Raw genomic sequence first — 19,559 nt, 5'->3', positions numbered from 1 at the left:
AAAGTGCCCACGTAAAGTGATTAGCATCATTCTTAAATAACGAAAGACATGACTAGTAGGAAAGAATCTCTACGCTGGAAGGTGAAGACGGTCCCTTTGGAGTCATTTTAAAGCGTGCTTTCAAAAGACAAGCATGTGACTATTAGCACAGATGCATCACGCTCGTTTGCCTCGTGTGCGGCACATCCTGAGTAACAAGGGATGAATAATGATGTAATGGAAAAGTATCAACTAAAAAGAATCCTTGGAAATCAAGTAACTATGCCATGAGAAGAAACGACACCCTGAATTCAGCAGCTGCTGCCGGAATTTGGACTTAGGATGTACCCTTCGTACAATTATTACAACAAAAGCTGTTCAATAGTTATACAAAGTGTTGGCCAGAAGCATGAATTTGTTTTATATAATAACCTACTAGAAGCCTAAAAATAATTGCTTGAGCTCCACAAAATTTCCTCAATCTTTGAATAGTGATTAATTCGCCGATAATTGCTACATGCCATTACCTGTTCACTTTCTCGTTTCCTCCTCTTTTCTTGGAATCTGCTTATGTTGATCTACATCAGCACATTTCGCATTTGCCAATTTGTCTAAGTCCTCTCTCTCAAGCAAGGCTTGTCTCTGCATGGTTCTTACCATCTCCTTCATTGTCCTCTCCTCACCCTCAAGCTGCATTTTCATGATTGCCTCAGCCTGCTTGTCAATTGGCTTGAAGTAATCTTCAATGGCAGACTCCTGCATAGGTCATTATGTAACCTTGAGATACACTAACAATTGATTGGATATCAAGACATTTAACTAGGACACAAAGAGATTTGCTTCATTCCATAGACAACCCAACAAGATAAAGAATTTTAAACGCACAAGCTAGTACCAAGAACACCGATTTGATATGATGCCAAAAGAGGACATGCAGAAGTAAAATTCATGTCCACAGCATGGCAAAAGCCAAACCTTCCAGCGATATCTGTTAGTGGAACATGATCCTTACATTATACATCACAAGAACCCTTTGTCCCACGAAGTGGGAAAGTTATACCTCCGAGAAAATTGAATGGGGAAAGACTAATATTCACTTTTAGGTAACCAACTCAATTCCAACAATCCTGGAGAGCTTCAATGTGGCATATATTAAATGACACAGAAAAACAAGAAACTGCCTGTATATGATTAAAATGTAAAAACTGTGTAGTCAAGTTCTGAATAATCAAGTATACTCTTCCAGAAAAAAGAAGATAAAACTTACAGTTTCTTCCAGCCTTTTATTTAAAGCTTGCATCTCTTCAACCATTCGACGAACCTCAGACAAAATAACTTGCTCAGGGACCTTTCTTAAGGTTGCCTTCCTTTCTTGAGCCTACAGAGGATAACATCCAACAAAATTCAGACTAGTATAATGACAAATGGATGCATTGGCACCAAAATTCCCTGACAGGATCCTAACAGAATTTCAATTGTGAAGAAATGTTAAAAAATGTGGTATAAAGGCTATGCATTTCGGATGTAATTTTGCTCATCATAAGGTAAACTATCATTTTTGTCATACTAAAGACAATCCTCTCCGCCAAGACAAAATATGCAAGTTACAGGCAGCATGATATGAGACAGCACCATCCCCTCACCCCCCAAGAGAGATCAAAAATAAAATAAAAGAAGAACCAAAAATGGACTATGGAGAAATTCAGCAGTCCATATGCAGAAAATTAGTTGACATCCTTTGGATGCAAATAAAATTGATAATGTCATTTGCTTCCCGAAAATCTACCTGTAACCATTTGAAAAAAAAAAATCAATTTTTAAGGTTGTTTATCATAGACTGATGTATTCCAGTGCAGTCCAAGGGTTTCCCAAAATCCGGCATTGTGGGGCCTAGATATATTCAGAGAATGAAGAGAAAATCAGACCACTGGCAAAGAAAGAAATATGAAATACTTTCTCAGCTCTTGTTTTGGGAGGCACAGCTCCAAAACATAACTCCTCCGTTTTGGGGAGTTACCCTCAGTAAAAAACAACTCCTAAAGAGGAAGGCAGTTGACTTTATGAGGGTGGAGATGATAATTCTATTCAAACTTTAAAAGGACAACAGAAAGGTAACAGAATTAAATAGAAGAAGAAATGCAACATCTACACGTGCTAGCACAAATAAAGGTTTATAAGCTCTTAAGCCTTAGAGTCAGGTGATTGATCAACCACATTCTACTCTGCATACTTGAAAACTCAGTATTAAAGCACAAAGGTGAATTCTAACCACCGCGTTTGTCCTGTGAATACACGCAAGAGCAAACTGCAGAGTCAAAAGAAAGGAAGTAGCTTGCACTCCCCAAATAAATACCAAGTTTGACTATGATGATGATGATAATAGTCATCAAGAAGAATTTGTTGGAATACACTCCAGTACTGAGCATAGACAACAGCTGAAACTGAAAGGATAAGCTTTTAGAGAGACTGAAGAGGAGAAAAATTTGATTCACAACCATGGTTCTTGAGTTGTAACCATACTGAAACTAGAATACAAAATCTTTTCAATAGTGAAGGATAGTTCCATTCTACAAATGAATGAAATATCCATTGATATTATATGCAAGTATTGGTCTTCATTAATGATTGGAACAGCCGATGTCTTTCTCCAATACAAGTAAAAAACCCTATAAGAGATATTCTTCAAATTTTATTTTCTAGAAAATAATGCAGATAATGAATAGTAAACAAGAGGCGAACAACCTGTTGAAGGCGCTTCTCAACCTGCAGTCTGAAAGATCTTATCCTCCGTTCTTCATATCCAGAGAGGACCCTCACATAAAATAGAGCCTTCCTTCCAAACTCCAATAGCTTATCCATACCAACTCACAATTAACATGCAAAGAAACCTACATCGATACAATCAACTAACCATTGGTATATAACACATGCTGTGTGTCAAAGCTCACATCCATTGCAAATAATTTCTATTTAGGGCTCAAATTAGCAGCTGCCTGCTTGGTGACATCCATTAATTGGTGCTCCTGAATGAGGACATGTGCACCCCATCACATGATATAATTTTTCACAACAAAGAAAAAAACCCAACTTTAAGCCTAAAACTTCAATTTCTCTCTCCTCTCACTCCATCGGGTGCCACCTCCCCGAGTCAGCCGCCGCCGCCAGAAGCCACATCATGGCTCGCTTGCCACCATTGTTGAACCATCACGAGTACTGAGTACCTGTGACCCGTTATCGTTGTAAGATGGCATCCCCTTCAACCCTCCCCCCCCCCCAACAAAATAAAAAAAAAATAAAATATTCCTTTCATCCACAGTGGACAACCTCAGCTCCTCCTTGTCCGCCATGGATTCAACGTTGTCTGCCATGGCCAACACCATTAGGGCAACGCCAATGAGCAGCAGCTAAACCTAGCCCTTCTATTCATACAGACAGGCACACACATAGATGCATACAAAATACTTAAAAGAAATATCTCCCAAATACTTTGGGATCTCAGCTTTCCGAGAGAGAGATAGTATATTTACACCCCTCAGACTACACGCGGGAGAAAGAGAAAAATTTAGCTGCAGAAGCAACTGAAACGCCTCGAACAATCAAAGCGCCCTCGATTTGCTTGCATTTTCAAAGTAAGCTCAACGTGTGACGAGCTCTCACACAAGCAAAAAAAGCACTTTGAGGGCGACCCAAAATTTGGTCGATTCTCAACACTCAACATTAGAACTGAACTTCGCCCGGAGATCAAAATTTCATCAATCCGCGACAACCACTTCGCAAATAGATCCGGAAAAATAAAAAATTACTGTGGGAAGATCGATTAAAGTCATCGAATTAAGCGCCTACTGGACAGAATCGAGCAAACATTACGGCGATCGAATCGTCACAGAACGAAATTACAACAGAGGATGCGATTCGAAGCCCTAGCTCAATCAATTGAAGAGATACGAGCACGGAGATTGGTGAAGATGACGGGAGCAAACGAACCTAGGTTTAGCGACGGAAGACGCCTTTTGCTCCTACAGAGAGACCATCTTCCGGTTCGCTTCGCCGGCGGCGACTTTCTGCAGTATCGGAGACGGCGAGAGAGAGAGAGAGAGAGGGGTGATTTGGATGGACTGAACTCGGTCCGAATCAGTGACTGAGTTGAGCGAGCTCGACTCGAGGGCGCTCGGTTTTTCTGGTGGGTTTAAGAAAAAGGGGAAAAGTCCGGTGATAAAGTCATAAAATTTGTCGTGCAAATGTAAGTAGAGAAAAATATACATACGTAAGTAAGTCGGGTTAATACCATTTAAATACATTCATATTAAATTGATTTTCATCTCACAAAGAAGCTCAAACCGATACAGGACGACATGTTTATCCGAACTATTTTTTGCCTTACATCTAAACTCGTATCCTTAATCCAAACAAGGAAAACATATGTGGCAAACTACTTCGTGATGGACATGATTGTATAATGACATGATTGACGTGCAAAAATCCATGAGTGTCGACAGGTCTGCCCACACTGAATCTATGATTCTATACATTAGATCCGTTCGAATGTTAAGGGATGGTAAATTTTAAGTATAGAATACTAGTTTTTGAAATTTTCTGGGAAGAAGAAATTAGTTAGGGGTAAAATGTGTCATGTGGTATTATTTGAGATTTCTTGTGAGATAAAAATTAGTATAGAATATGCTAAGAAGAAAGCCTTTTAAATACACTTCTGAACAAAAGAACAAAAAATCACTTTTGGTCGCCGGCCTCGCCATGGTCGGCGAACACCGGCCTCGCCCCCGGGATCCGGCGAGGCCGAGCGTCCCCCCGCGAGGCCGAGCCTCGGATTTCTCATCAATTATCAATCATGCTTGGGATAGCCCGGTGTGGGAAAAGAAAAATAAAAAGAAAGGAAAAAAAAATAAAAAAAATGTTTAAAAAATTAAAAGAAACCAATGTTTCGCCTTGTGTCTAAACACTTTTTTTTTTGAAGATTGTAAAAGATTGCCTCAAGACCCTCAACAAAGAATCTTTCTCGAACATCTTGGTGAGAATGGCGGAAGCTAGAGAAGCTCTTCGCAGCACTCAAGTTGGTCTTCAAGATGATCCCGCTAATTCTTCTCTTGCAGATCTTGAGAAATTTCAGTGTCGTGCTTTTGTTGAACTGCGCCTCCAAGAAGAATCATTTTACTGTCAAAAGTCTCGGGTGAAATGGCTAAAAGAGGGTGATCGAAACACCAAGTTCTTTCACCACTCTATGAAGAATAGACAACTCAATAACCACATCCTTTCAGTGAAAGATCCATCCGACTCCATCATCACAGACCCTTTTCTTGTGCCACAAGTGTTTGTATCCTATTTCTCTAAGCTGCTTTCACCTCAGGTGGGTCTTTCTAAGTCTTCTCTTCAAGAGTTGAAGACATTCATCTACCGGCCACTCTCGGATGCGCAATGCTGCTCTATCGCCTGTCCAGTTACTAATGTCGAGATAAAGGAAACACTCTTCTCTCTTACAAGGGGTAAAGCCCCAGGTCCTGATGGTTTCTCTGTTGAATTTTTCAAAACCAATTGGGGAACAGTCGGGTCACTCGTCTTAGAAGTAGTTAAGGACTTCTTTTCTTCAGGATATCTTCTAAAAGAGAGGTAAACAACACTATCCTTGCTTTGATTCCCAAAGTTCCGAATGCTTCTACTTGTCACGGATTATAGGCCTATTGCGTATTGTAACACCATTTATAAGGTTATTACAAAAATCATTGCCAATCGAGTGGTTGTTGTGTTAAATGATTTGATTAACTCTTCCCAAAACGCGTTCGTTAAAGGTAGAAGAATCAGAGATAACATTCTCCTAGCTCATGAATTGTTTTATGGTTTCCACTTAGAGCCATATCTACCGAAATGTGCCATCAAAATCAATTTTCAAAAGGCGTATGATACCGTCGATTGGGATTTCTTGGAACTCACGCTTCTAGCTTTCAGGTTTCTTGATTGGATCACCCGCTTGATTATGGTTTGTGTTAGAACGCCTAAATTATGTATCTATTAATGGTGAATTACATGGTTTTTTCTCTGGCGGTCGTGGACTTCGCCAAGGTGATCCCTTGTCGCCCTATCTATTTACGCTTGTTATGAAGGTGTTCTCAGGGATTTTAAATGCCCCTTCGTCGGTGAAGGAGTTTAAATACTTTTGGAGATGCAAGAAAGTGAAGCTCTCGCACCTTTTTTTTGCCGATGACGTTTTTATTTTTTACTAAGCTGATTGGGTCTCGGTTACTGTGCTTAAGAGAAGTTTAGACATTTTCTCATCTTGGAGTGGGCTGAATCCGAACAAAAACAAGAGCAAAGTGTTTGTCTTGGGCGGCTTCGTTTCTATTAGAGATAATATTTGGCTTGCATTTGGCTTCTAGGAAGGTACACTTCCGGTTCGTTACCTGGGAGTTCCTATCATCTCTTCTAGACTCAAGAAAGGTGATTGTATTATGCTGATTGATCGTATCACCGCAAGGATTCAATCTTGGACCCATTAGTTTTTATCATTTGCAGGAAGGCTTCAACTTATAAGGTCAGTGTTGCATTATATCCAAGCTTTTTGGGCAAGTGTTTTTTCTTTGCCTGCTTCTGTCATTGATAGGATTGAACAATTGTTAAGACAATTTTTGTAGAAGGGCACCTCACTTGGTTGTGGCGGGGCCAAAGTGTCTTGGATGATATTTGTCTCCCTAAGGAGGAAGGTGGTTTAGGTATTCGTAAGCTGAAAGATTGCAATACAGCCTCATTTCTTAAATATATTTGGTTTCTCTTCACCGATAAAGAATCTCTATGGTGTCGTTGGGTTCACTCGTATTTCTTAAAGAAGGACAATTTTTGGAATTCTTCCCAACCCACCGTGTGTTCGTGGACGTGGAAAAAAATAGATTTTTCAGGTCGTCTTTCTTTTGGCAGATTGGTCATGGTTACTCAGTTTCTCTATGGCACGACCATGGGCTAACTTGTGGACCATTACATTTGTTTATACCACTGAATCTTATGGCGAAGTTTCAACCTTCCAAGCTATGCAAAGGTGGCCGATTTCTTTTCCCCTGCAGGTCGATCGCTCAGACTCTTCCTCGCAATGTGGGGCATCCCTATTCCCGATCGCTCCACGACCCATGACCGCTTCACTTGGCGCAATGACCCTTCAGGTTCGTTTTCGACTGCTTCCGCCTAGAATACTATCAGGATTAAAAAGGAGCGTGTGCCTTGGGCTTCTTTTATTTGGGATAAGGCGATTGCCCCTAGGTTTCAATTTAATATGTGGCTAATCACTAAAAATCAGCTGCCAACTCAAACCTTACTCCTTTCTCATGGAAGAATCGAGTTTTCAGTGTGCGCCTTCTGCAGTTCTGTTCTTGATTCCATTGACCACTTGTTTTTTGAATGTGAGACCTCCGCAACTCTTGCATATTTTTGGGCTTCTAGGTGTAATCTTCCTTGGAGGAATAGGACGTGGGTGGATAACCTAGGCTTGGGCGTTAAAATTCCTAACTGGAAAGGATTTCTTTCATAGTATTGCACGTTTCTCTTTCGGGGCCATGTGCCACCTTATTTGGAAGAAGAGAAATTCCATCATTTTTCGAGGAGATTCCTTGGTGATCCTAGCTATAAAAAATCATCTAATCAAGGTTGTGAAGGACAAGGCTCTTACGTTTAATAATGCTCCACCTACTCCAAGAAACAAAAGACTCCAGAGAAGCTAGGGATTCGATCCCTCCGTGTTTGAATCGGCTACATCTTCCTAACACCCCTCCGTTCTTTGCCTTTTGATTGAGGATCGGCGGTCTGGTTTGTGGTAGTTTGTAGTGCCGTGGGTTGTTTAGCTTGTTCTTTTTGCCTTTGTTCTTTTGATTTGGCTCCCTCTCACTCTCCTTGCTTTCCCGTAGCTAGAGTGTGAGCTTTGGCTCCGAATTCTTATATATTTGTCCTTTGCTTAATATATTCTTATCCTTTACCAAAAAAAAAAATAGTATAGAATAACCATGTGGAGTGCTAAATTTGAAATTTTTTTGGTGTGATGAAAATTAGTGTAGAGGTAATGTTGACACCTAAATTTCACTTAATTAATTTAAAGTGGTGTTAAAGGTTAGGAATTAGTCACAAAAAAATTTATTCAAAAAAAGAGTTAACTTTTTTTAATTTAAAAAAAAAAAATGGTCGGGTCGGGCCGGATTCGACCTTGGCCCGACCCACCTTGGCCTGACCCGCCCCTCTTTTTTTTTTTTTTTCTTCTTCCCCTCGCGCTGGGCCTGGCCCAATCTCCTTTCTCCTTCCTTCTTCTCTTCTGTTGGTCTTTGCTCGAAGACTTGCAGAAGGCAGAGCAGCAGGAGAGAGCAGCGAAAACAGGGGCAGCAGAGAATCGGTGGCAGGCGAGCGGCGTGATCCGCGGGTCGGGGGTGCAGTCCGGCCGGCAAGCTGGCAGCTGCAGAGGCCATGCGCGCTTGCCGGCCGAGCATAAAACCGGAGGGGGGAAAAAAAAGAGGAAGCGAAGAACAGAGAGCAGGAAACAGAGAGGGAGCTTGAGCGAGAGAAGCGATTACAGAGAGAGTTTGGAGCGAGAGAGGTGCTGGAGAGAGAGTGTCGAGACAAAGGAAGGTTCGACTGTGCACAGGATCCCGCTCCCCGACACCTTTCTTCTGGAACGCACAGAGAAAGAAGGACCGAGAGGGAGAGGGAGACCAAGAAGGAGGTTGGCCGTCGCCGGAGGTCCGTTCTTCAGCCGCCGTCCGCTGCAGCCCTTTCCTCTAACCAGGTAGGCTTTTTCCGACCGTGTGTTCTTTGTTTTCAGAAGACGACGGGCCGGAGCTTGCGCCGACTAGTTCGCGCAAGTTTCGGTCCAAGCCGGTCCTCCCTGAAAGCTGATAGTTGTTCTGTATGCGTCGTAGGGGTTTAGGTTTGTCTCGCACACCAAATGCTTGTGGAAATGCCTAAACGATAGCTAAGTTCTGCAAGTTTGTTGAAGCCTGGAGATAATTGTTCTTCGTCCATATCTGTTCCCACTGTGATTAACCTGTCCATGAGCGGATCTTGAGCATTGCTTGTGCATGTCGTGTTGATGTTTGCCCAAATCTATGTCCCAAGTGAGACTAGGCTCCTTCGTTAACCGGTGTATCCTACATGTTCGATGAAATGCCTCAGAAAAGGCCGAAGGCTAACACATGTTTAAACCGGAGATCAATTCCGTCTTTATTTTTGTAACGGTTGTTCGATGTTCGCGTCTTGCGTGTTGCTGTGCTTTGGTGTCATTTTCGTGAAGTGGCCTTGTATCGTCGAATCGGCAAGTGTTTTCCTTCGCGTCGGAGAAAATGTCAGTTGGTCGCCGGAGGAAATGGTCGGCGGCGTTCGACGCCGGCCGGAGCGGGCGACCGTTAGGTAGTGGTCGCCGGCGACGGTTGGCGCCTGTTATTTCGAACGGTGCTGGTGTGCGGGCTAGCTTTAATGGAGATTAGCTTCGGGCATGGGAGGAAACCATCGAAGAAGAAGATGGGCAGAAAGAATAAAAAAAAAAAAAAAACAAAACAAAGAAAAACCAGCAAATTAAAAAAAAAAAAAAAAAAAAAGAAAGAAAAAATGGAAGAAAAGACAATAGATGGGGATGTTCGGTGAAAAAGCCAGAAAGGAAAAAAAAAAAGAAAAAGAAAGAATAAAGAAACAAGAAAAAAATTAGAAGAAAAGAAAAGAAAAGCAAACAAAAAAATAGAAAACTAAAATGGCAAAAACTGGCCTCGGGAAGGACAGTCAAGCAGAACGTGCAGGGGAAAGGACGAAGTGAGGAAAAGACCGAAAAAAAAAAATCATTTAAAAAAAAGCTATAAAACTTAAAAAAAATTACAAATTACAAATTTATTTCGGATGAGTTGGATCCGGGTTTGGGTCAGGTCAACGGCCCAGATTGGGTTCCACCGGTCCGAACCCGTTTTCCCGAATATAATAACATTAAATAGGGTTAATATCCTGAAAACCCCAAACTAATACACTCTGTGACAAATTTACCCCAAACTATTTTTTTGACTACCAAAACTCCAAACCGGTATACCTTTGACAAATTTACCCCAAACCTGGTATACTTGTGATAAATTTGCTATATGTTAGTTTTGGTTAAATTTTATTGTCAAATTATTAAATTAAATGACACGTGACAGTTAACTTAGTTTTGGTTAAATTTTATTGTCAAATTATTAAATTAAATGACACGTGACAGTTAACTTATATAATTTTACATTTCGTTTGTTACAGTTTAAAACTTTTGTGATTTTTTTGTGATATTAATCCAATTTAGCGGATGGTATATTTGTCACAAATTTACCAGTTTAGGATTTTTATAATTAGTCGGGATAAATTTGTCACAAGTATACCAGTTTTGGGTTTTTCATGGTCAAAAAAAATAGTTTGGGGTAAATTTGTCACAGTGTACCAGGTTTAGGGTTTTTTAGGGTATTAACCCTATTAAATATTAAAAATACATTAAAAAACTCAAAAAATTTCAAAAAAAAAAAAAGAAACAAATTTCTAAAATAATAAAAATTCAGAAAACTTCCGAAAATTCAAACAACTTTAAGAGATCATTAAAATTTTAAAAAATTCAAAAAATATTAAAAAAATCGTTTGTTTAAAAAATTAAAAAATTAAAAATTAAAAATTTCAAAAATCCAAAAAATGATGGGATTTGGTTAGGAATTGCTACGTTTTGCATTCTTAGTGTAATAGGCATTTACTTGCTCACATTTTGATTATATCGTATGTTTAAGTTACATTTTTAATTATGTTTAATTGCACGTGTTTAATTTTATTGCAATTAGGTTCTTGGTAGCTATAATTGTTACTTTAATGATTGCGTACCTGCATGATTACCTTGCATGTTAGCGAATAAGTATAAAATCAATCCAAACTACCTAATAAAAAATTTTACTCTTAAAATGAACAAGATTAGATACCGAAATGGCATTAATTGGTTAATTAATATAATCAAGTCCCCAATCTTAGATTCTTTGGTTGCGTAGAAAGTGAGGTACACTCTCATACCTCACTTGATTTCTAGTCAACCCCAATAGGCTAGTGGCGACTCCTTTTTGTGCAAAATTCCTAAAATATATCCCAACGTCACGCGGGGTATGAGCTTAGGAGAGTCCACGCCTAATCACAGGTCTTAGGTCTGTTATTTAGGCAATATCCCTAAACATGTTCCCTTCGCGGGAGTAGGTTGCGACAGGTAAAACGTGGCTAAAGTATTAGCTCAATTAAGTCCAAAAAGTTGAAAGAATTTCAAATAGGATTCTAAAATGGAGCCGTTTCTCAAAATACACATAGGAGAGAGAGCTTGTCTCAAATAAGACTCTAAAACTTGTGTGTGTATATTCCTCAATGAGGAGATGGTTGGATAATGGGCCCAAAACGGGCCCACCTTAGGAATCCTATCCAATAACATAATCTCCACCTCCTTATTTCAAGAGGAAAATTGTTTAAAAAGTCCTATCAAACTTGTTGTAATTTTATTAATACAATCCTAAACATTTCAATATTTTATCAATTGAGTCTATCCAATCAATCTTAGCAAAAATTTGCCGACGTAAATGCCGATTATCCTATGAAGCATGGCCGATGTTAACGTAAATAAAATTTATTATTTTTAATTTTTTGAATTTTGAATTTTTTTATTTTGAATTTCTTTTTCTTCTCTTTTTTTCCTTTTTCTTACTCAGCGTGGTCACCCAACCTTCGACAATCGACCAGGAAGGGTCGACCTCACGGGCCTCAGGCAAGGTCGCCCTCGCCATCCTTAAGCAAGGCTCGCCCTTGCCAAAGGTTAGCGAGGTCATACCTCACTCGTCTTGGCCACTCGCTAATCGCCAGAGGCTGGGCAATCGATCAGAGGAAAAAAAGAGAAAGAAATTAAAGATAGAGAAAAAAGAAAAAAATCAAAAAAAAATTCAAAAATTAAAAATTAATAAAATTTGTTCACATTAACACTGGCATCTATGTCAGTAAATTTTGGCCAAAATTGGCTGAATAAACTCAATTGACAAAAAGTAAAAAAAAAAAAAAAAATTATGGCTCAATTGGAAAAATTAAAAGATTTATGATTAAATTAAAAAAATATAATAGATTTAGAACTTTTTGGACATTTCAAGATAAAATGAAGGCCAATGTAGCAAACCTCATGTAGTTAAAGTGGACAATTTAATTTCAAAACACATTTTCATCTCACCCACTTCCATGTTCATGTTCATTGTAGTTAAGGGCACCTGTTTATTTTCTTTTTTCTTTTTCTTTTTTTCCTTTTGTCTTCCCCATTTCTTCTGTTCATCTTCTTCTTCGTTTTGCCTCTCCGCTGTGCGGCCACCTTGGTGGCTTTACCTCGGTTCACGCACATCGTTCCAACAGACATCGTGGCAGAATTCGTATCGGGAATGCTCATCCTGTAGGCTCACGCACGGTCATAGGTCTTTAAACTCACCGCCGCTTGAAGGGCTTCTTAGATCTCAAGAAGACAACGGCGAGGAGCATTAACATAATTAAATTTAGAATAGACTCGATTTGCCTTTTTTTCAGTGAGTAATCGCAAGCTTGTCAAAAGCCAAGATTTATTATAGGATCAATCAGAAACTTATATAAATATATTATTACAGATACTTCCTTACCTTAAGGGTCGTTTAGGAACTCGACACATTGGGCTTGTCACAACTCACAACCTTTTCGACAAGCATGTTGGGGAAAAGACAGGTTTAGAGGTGATGTCAAATGGCCCCTAAATGGTTTAGTTTCTTCCAAATTCTTATCTCGCATAACGTTGGGAAACTACAATTGCAATAAGTCTATCTATGGAGTCAGAATTAACTTGGAGTCATGCCACTGACCTAATGAAACTGGCTAAAAATTAAGTGAGAAACAAGAGGACATCTCACTTTTTGCAGAACTAGAGAATCTTGGAACGAAGACTTTATTATACTAATCATCTAATTAGCATTGGGTGTTATTTTTGTTTGACTGGTCTATCTTCTTTCTACAAGCAAGCTCCCTCCGGCCATCCAGCCCCTAGACGGCTCTCGGTTCTTGAGCATGTTGGAAGATTAGGCGGCAGTTGAAAGAGTTGCTCAAAAGCTTGATGAACAAGCTAAAAAAGCCCTAATTATTCGATTAGTAAAGGGATCTTCCCTTACTAGTCAAGGGGCACGCTTATGTCATATAGGAACTTATGGCTGGGAACAATTCTTATGGTTTTGATATCCAGTAGGAATAATAAGAATCAAAGTCCAGGTTAGTTGGTGAGCCTAGCAATAGGAGACTATCTAGCTTGGTTCGGAGAGCACTTCTCGAGTTAAAGATTTTTTTGTTGCAAAATGCTGTGGCCTAAATGTAACCTGATAGATTCGTTACTAACCGGAATCATCCCTAGCTGCTTAACAAATCAACTGGAAACAAGCGATATATGTCAACCAACCTTCACATCTCAAAATATGGCGTGTCGTATCAGTCACGCCTTTGAAGCATTTTATCGAACACGTGGTGTACAGTGACTTGAGGAGCGAAAGTCGCCCATTTCAGGACTCAAAACTTGCATCCAGATTCCAAGAACCGCTCAGAAATGCACGCAATCAACTGAAGCCACTCATTCAGGCTCTACACAAGCACGAATCGCAGAAAAAATGTCCTGGCGCCTTTACTCCAGAACAGGGCAAGGCGAGGGGTTTCAACCATTACCCTGTCGAGGAAGAGCTCTCGGTCGCGGTTAACGGCTGACCTCGCGCAAGGAAGTTCTGGTTGGTGACGCCGGGGACGATGAACGGCGGTAGCGGAAGTTACAGCGTGAACAGCCCAATTCGGAGTTTCCGCGGCCAAAACGAAAGGTAAACAGGGGAGAAGGTGCTCAACTCTAAAACTAATTGCGGCTCTTTTGAAAATATGGACATTCCAAGTGCTATTGAGTTTCCATGATTTAAGGGTGGTGGCCAAATGCAAACTCGATTTATACTACATCTTTGACTATCATTTTATTTTTGCCTTGTTCTGAATTCTATTTTGACACGTATTAAAATCATAGCTCATTTTATGACGCCCCCAGTGATTTGTTGATTTGAAAAATCTACATGGACTTTTCTTCGGAAGTTCCTTGCATGATTATATTCAACAAGTATTTCTAAGACATCCAATGTTGATTCCTAAGATTTTTTTATTTTTTTTATAATTAAGATGTAATGCTCTTACATATTTTTGGAATTGTCTCGCTTTTATGGCTATCAGTGGATTGCAGTGTATGTCCTGTTTGTTCTCTCAAATGTCATAGTTGCAATGATAGGCCCACTTAAAGAAGATATCGACCGTGGCCCTCGATGGCGGAGGCCAAACCCAAATTCCTGTTCAAGGTTGGATTCAATTCTGAGCAAAAGCTCCATCCAAGAATGCATTTTGCTATCAAGATAAGAACACAATTAATTCCCGAACTTTCGTTCAAATTTATAATATGATTCATAAATTTTTTAAATTGTTCAATGAAATTTTTAAATTTTAATTTAATGTAGAACGTCCATATAATTCAAGAACTAACTTAAATATATATTTTAAAAAAACGTTAGGGACAGAATTAAATAAATTTAAAAAAATTAAGAAATGATATTATGAATTAAGTTAAACAATCGTGGACAAATTCCGTCATCTTCCCCTTCGCTGTGAGATGTATCGCACCTCGAGTGAATGCCATCGCAGAGGATCGACGCTCCATCGCCATTTTTGCTCTTCTGTTGCAGCTCCTTCCTCGACGAAAGAAGACTCGATCGAGAGAGAGAGAGAGGACGCGACGATGAAGCTGCGGCGATGGCTGCCTCGCGGTGTCCAAGCTGTATCTCAGGTTCTGCATTATTCGTGACTCGCTTATACCTTCGATGACCTGCGCCATTCGCTGCTTTCGATGAAGAAGTTTGAAAGCCAAAAAAAAAAAAAAAAAGGGCCATGAATGGCGAAGCAAATGGCAGGAAAGGAAGCGCCTTCCCGCTGTTTTGTTTAGCCGCGGTGGTGTCCTATATACAAGCCTGATCGATTTGAGAAAAACTTACGAGTTTTCTCGGTTTGGTTGCATGCCTGTGGATTAGCCTGCGTCGTGGCGGATTGAACGTGGGCTTTTCTGGGTTTTGTTTGGGCTTTTCTCTTCTTCGTCCGATCGTGAAGTAGAATGTGGAAAGGAGGGAGCTTTGGTGTCGCTGAACTCTTTGGTTGCATGCTCGTGCATTAGCCCGCGTCGTGGTGGCTTGAAACGTGGGCTTTTCTGGGTTTTGTTTGTTTTTCTCTCTTCTTCTCCGTCCGATCGTGAAATAGAATGTGGAAAAGAGGGAACTTTGGCGTCGTCGAACTCTTTGGCGAGGAGTTTGCTGTGATGTATAATTCGGTTTTGGGTTACGTTGAGAATGCTAAGGGTAGGTTTCAAAAACTTTTCTTTAGGTATTTCGGCGCTTGGGATAAGGGTCGGAGCCAAAATCATGTTTTGATATGGCTTTTGATATGCAGTCTTGGATGAATGCATGGGACGGACGTGGTTTCCAAAATTAGAGATTTTATGTGTCACTATCTTGACTCTGCAAGTGGAAAGATATCTCTCTTTTTTTTTTTCTTTTTTTCTTTTTTTCACGCCACAATGCACCAAATCAATGCCCGTGTTCAGATCATTATGAAGATCGCAACATGATCTTGCTCGTGGTTGTTGCTCCAATGTCGAAGAGAACGTGTATGAACAATGACAGTTTAGATGGGAAGGAAGGGTTTGTTTTGATGCTTGTCTGAGAATTAGCAGCATCTCATTTTGAGTGTCAATAAGGAAGGGCTGGGAGCGATTCAGGATCCAGTCTTTGCTTGTCTACATGAATTTGACTGATTTTCCACGCTTGATCCTTCCATACCATACGCCTACTTATAAACTGCCGTAGCTGTTATCTTCTCTTTGTGAATGGATAGGGATGAGAAATGGAAATCATTCGCCTTATTATACTAAAGTAATCTTCCCTCTGCCATCATATATTTTTCTCTTTTGGTGGGAGCGGCGGAAGAATGATGTTTGTTCTTGTTCTTTCGAGAGCTCATCCCATGATCCCACTTGCTGTTGCTGTGGCATGTCCTGCAGCTCGAAAGAAATCTACCCTTTAACAGTGTGTTGTTTGCATTGGGGTATCATCCATTACAAGATATTGGTATGTAAATATATAAGATCATGGAAAAGTCGATTGCTTTATGCTGTAGCTGATTTGTAGTGGGGCTTTACACTTTTGCTTGATCCAAACCTTCATGTTCTTAGGATTTGCCAATCCTACTATTTTTTACTTAAAAATCCAGTATCACCAATTAATTGGCATCAATAGCAAATTACTGCAACATGGCATCCAATCTAATATTCAACAGAGCAATTTTTTACACTGATTTACAGATTATGGGAAAAAAAATTTACAATATACGTTACACTTGGTAAAACACAAAATTTGCATTAATTGCCACAGTAGACACCATGTGATGCTTGAGATAACTGTGCCTCGTAGTCTAGAAATAGATTTTATAAAGCCTTTCATGCTCAGCCAATAGAGTTAAGGAAGAAGAGTGCCAGTGCAAATAAGCATGCTAATGAGAATCCAAAATATATTTCTTCTGAATAAGTTGCCTTTTTTAATATTTAACTGTTGAAGATTTCTGACCTGAAAAGGATACGAAGTTTTCTAGCTAAGAGGAAATTCTTTGTTGTTCTAGGATGTTTTATGTGGTCTGCTTCTTAAGTACATTTCTATTTGGGGACTGCAGGTTGACTGAGGAACTTGATTCTGGGAAAGGGTCCAAGTACCAATTTGTCCAATGAACATGGATAATAAATCAGTGATCAAGACTTCTGAGACAACAAGTGCAGCGACGCAATCTATTTCAGATCCTGTGCTGCAGTCCATGCATGCCATAGCTTGGCAGCAATATGAATTTGAACAATCACTATTGAGTCGGCAGCTGTGGTCTCAGCAGCAAGCTGCTTCCATGGAAGTGAGCATCAAAGCAGTTGCTTTACAAGCTGTGGTACAGGCCAATGGGATAAGCCACGTCTTGAAAGGGGGAAACAATATTTCCAAGGAGGAGGCAGTTAAGGAAATCCAGTCTGATAGGTAATATAATGTCATCTCCATCATGCTGTCATATATTCTAAAAAAGAATCAGATTCATTTCTTTTTCTTTTTTTTTTAACAAACAACTGCCATTTCTCCACACATTGAAAGATTTTTCCTTATGGTCACCCATGTTTAAAAGAAAAAAGGAAAGCTTGTGGAGGATAGTTTTTACTTCTCTAAATTATCTGCCACCTTGTGCAGCATATATTTATCCTTGAGAACTTTACAGGGAACTAAGATCACCGAGAAACATGATACATCTGCTGTCTACACTATCCATCCACAGATTACATATTCTTGTGTCTGCAGAATGAATGACCAAAAGTGTGCCTGATGTTGGAATGACTTGTAAATTGTTTGTAATGCATACTGTTTTTAACTGATGTAATCAGATATAGTGAACAAGCAAAGGAAGTTTCTATCCGTTTAGGCTGTATCAGATGGTAAGTAGCTGTTACTTCTCCACATTTGGCCCTATAGAAACAGGACAGCTTTTGAATCAGATGCACACATAGTAGAAAATGTGGATTTTAGACCTACTCTGTGTGAGTTTTGTAGAGATTATTGTGCCGCTGGACCCTGCCTAGGCACTAAGGTAATTTGTGCTTTCTCAATTCTCTAGGTTAATTATTTCTTGTAATTTTGTGAGTCCTGGGATATAATATAACAAATTGGGATCACTTACTTCAAAAAGTTACCTTGCACTCTTAATTTGTGTTTATTGTTGATTTACTGGCCAGAGATCATTGTTAAGCTGTAGCTGGGGGGAAACCTCCTGTTAATCTGTAGGGTTATTGAAGAACTCAAGTCGAGCCGAAAGGCCCCATCTTGGCATTCTTCAGCATCGAAATTGACATCTGGCTCTCCTATGGGGCATAAGAATGACCTGAAGGAAGCAGAAACCTGGCCTGCTGAAGGCTGTACCAGTGAAAGTCATTATAAAGACGATCATTTGGACCATAAAGATACTTACCAAGAAACCCATGGATCTAGAGATAGGAGAAATTGCTCGTCTGATTACAGGAGTCATCGGCTGCATCGTCACAGAAGCAGGAGCAGGAGCAAGAGCCGGGTCAGAAGCAGAAGCAGGAGGAGGAGTAGGAGCAGATATGTGTCTAGATCACCACCCAAGAAGTACAACAAAGGTAGGAGCAGAAGCAGGACCAGGACTTGGAGCAGATATAGGTCCAGATCTCCGCCCAAGAAGCACAGCAGAGATGAATATTATTCTCATGGGCCTGAAGATCTCAAGCCTAAGTCAACTTGCCATCAACAGGAAACGCATCACACATCTTCAGGTGGTCAAACCAAGTCAGGTAATTCTCATTGTGATAATTGTGTCCAGACTCTTCCAGCAACCCCTTGGAATTGTTCCAGTGAGCAGGAAAAGAAAGATCTATTAACCAAAGACGCTGATGCTCATGGAGTTGGCAAAGGTGGAAATGATACATGGGAAGCGTGGCCTCGTGAGAAATGCATATGATTGTTCTGTTCAGGTGCACAACATTTTCAGAGTCTTGACAGTCATATAAGGTTAGTCAAACCTCAGCAGGATGCGGTTAATTCATGGGCTTTGGACATGTGAAAATGATGAATGGGCAAGATTAAGATTTGGGGGCATATTTGCGTCTGACTCGAGAGACCCCTTTTATCTTTCTATATTTCCTTTCATTTGAGCAATTTGGTAGATTCTTTAAGCAGTCTTTTCTCACAAACTGTCGAATTATGCATTTACCATGCATGGTGATGCTGATGAATAATGGTTTCAAGCGTGGAGGATATATTTATTTTCCCATGAGGTCGAGGAACCCTTCATTGCCATCGTCCATGTGTGGCTATTTGACCAAGATTCTGAGTTTTCAACCTACCAGAAGGCATACCCTTTTACAACTTCATTTATTCAAAGCCTCTTGCCACATGTAGTTTATAATTTGGCAACTATTAACGTACAAAATCAGTAGATATATCTAGTTTGCAATCCATAATGAAGGATATGATCTCAAACTGTTCCCTTCTTCTTATGCATTTGTGCAGAATTTAGAATCACAATCTGAAGCTCTTCCTTTTGAATGATCTGCCGATTCTTGAATTTGATTTAAGGTACATGTTTGTTCAATTTCTTCTTTACCTGATATATGTTACCCAGGTTTCAAATTAAGTAGTGAGGCCATAAATCAAGGGTAGGTTATCGCAGGAGTTAAGACCCCAGGACTAGATAGCCTGCCCTGGTTTCAAATTAGTAATCTGCCATTATTGTTATATTTTTTAAAAAAAAACTAAGAAATAAGATCACCATACTATAAATAATTTACCCATTAATATGATATATGTTTTTACTTTTTCATCATTAACTATTATTTTTTTTTTAAAAAAAAATAAGTGGGGTTTCCTCATTTTTGAAAGTTTATCTATTCCCTCGGTTAAATTGCTCGAATGAATTTGACCAAA

General features: G+C 39.8%; 3 protein-coding genes across 6 annotated transcripts; 2 read left to right on the top strand and 1 right to left on the bottom strand.

The window, feature by feature from the left end:
• Nucleotides 1–241: 241 nt before the first annotated feature.
• LOC104441962 lies at nt 242–4,169 on the bottom strand. 3 transcript variants are annotated; one of them, XM_039311670.1, is made up of 6 exons: nt 3,964–4,169; nt 3,304–3,340; nt 3,082–3,200; nt 2,722–2,867; nt 1,247–1,357; nt 242–735 (listed from the first exon to the last, which is right to left on the bottom strand). In XM_039311670.1, exons 4-6 carry the CDS (start codon nt 2,836–2,838, stop codon nt 511–513), a joined length of 453 nt encoding a protein of 150 aa, XP_039167604.1. In that variant the 5' UTR covers nt 2,839–2,867; nt 3,082–3,200; nt 3,304–3,340; nt 3,964–4,169; the 3' UTR covers nt 242–510. The 3 variants fall into 3 exon arrangements, with proteins under 3 accessions (XP_039167604.1, XP_039167605.1, XP_010053536.1); XM_039311671.1 differs by lacking the exon at nt 3,304–3,340; XM_010055234.3 differs by lacking the exons at nt 3,082–3,200; nt 3,304–3,340 and having other exon boundaries at nt 3,964–4,168.
• Nucleotides 4,170–5,011: 842 nt separating this feature from the next.
• Nucleotides 5,012–13,841, top strand: LOC120286067. The gene is made up of 4 exons (XM_039310901.1): nt 5,012–5,601; nt 6,502–6,520; nt 8,304–8,743; nt 13,503–13,841. The coding sequence occupies exons 1-4, from the start codon at nt 5,012–5,014 to the stop codon at nt 13,726–13,728; spliced, it is 1,275 nt and encodes a 424-aa protein (XP_039166835.1). The 3' UTR covers nt 13,729–13,841.
• Nucleotides 13,842–14,751: 910 nt separating this feature from the next.
• LOC104441963 (serine/arginine-rich splicing factor 4-like) lies at nt 14,752–19,025 on the top strand. 2 transcript variants are annotated; one of them, XM_010055235.3, is made up of 3 exons: nt 14,752–14,833; nt 16,762–17,108; nt 17,901–19,025. In XM_010055235.3, exons 2-3 carry the CDS (start codon nt 16,813–16,815, stop codon nt 18,592–18,594), a joined length of 990 nt encoding a protein of 329 aa, XP_010053537.2. In that variant the 5' UTR covers nt 14,752–14,833; nt 16,762–16,812; the 3' UTR covers nt 18,595–19,025. The 2 variants fall into 2 exon arrangements, with proteins under 2 accessions (XP_010053537.2, XP_010053538.2); XM_010055236.3 differs by lacking the exon at nt 14,752–14,833 and adding an exon at nt 14,926–15,237.
• Nucleotides 19,026–19,559: the final 534 nt, after the last annotated feature.

The sequence above is a fragment of the Eucalyptus grandis genome, chromosome 4 (genome assembly GCF_016545825.1).
Source record: "Eucalyptus grandis isolate ANBG69807.140 chromosome 4, ASM1654582v1, whole genome shotgun sequence".
NCBI lineage: Eukaryota > Viridiplantae > Streptophyta > Magnoliopsida > Myrtales > Myrtaceae > Eucalyptus > Eucalyptus grandis.
The sequence above is the reverse complement of the archived record's forward strand: the minus strand, read 5'-3'. Positions and strand labels throughout refer to the sequence as shown.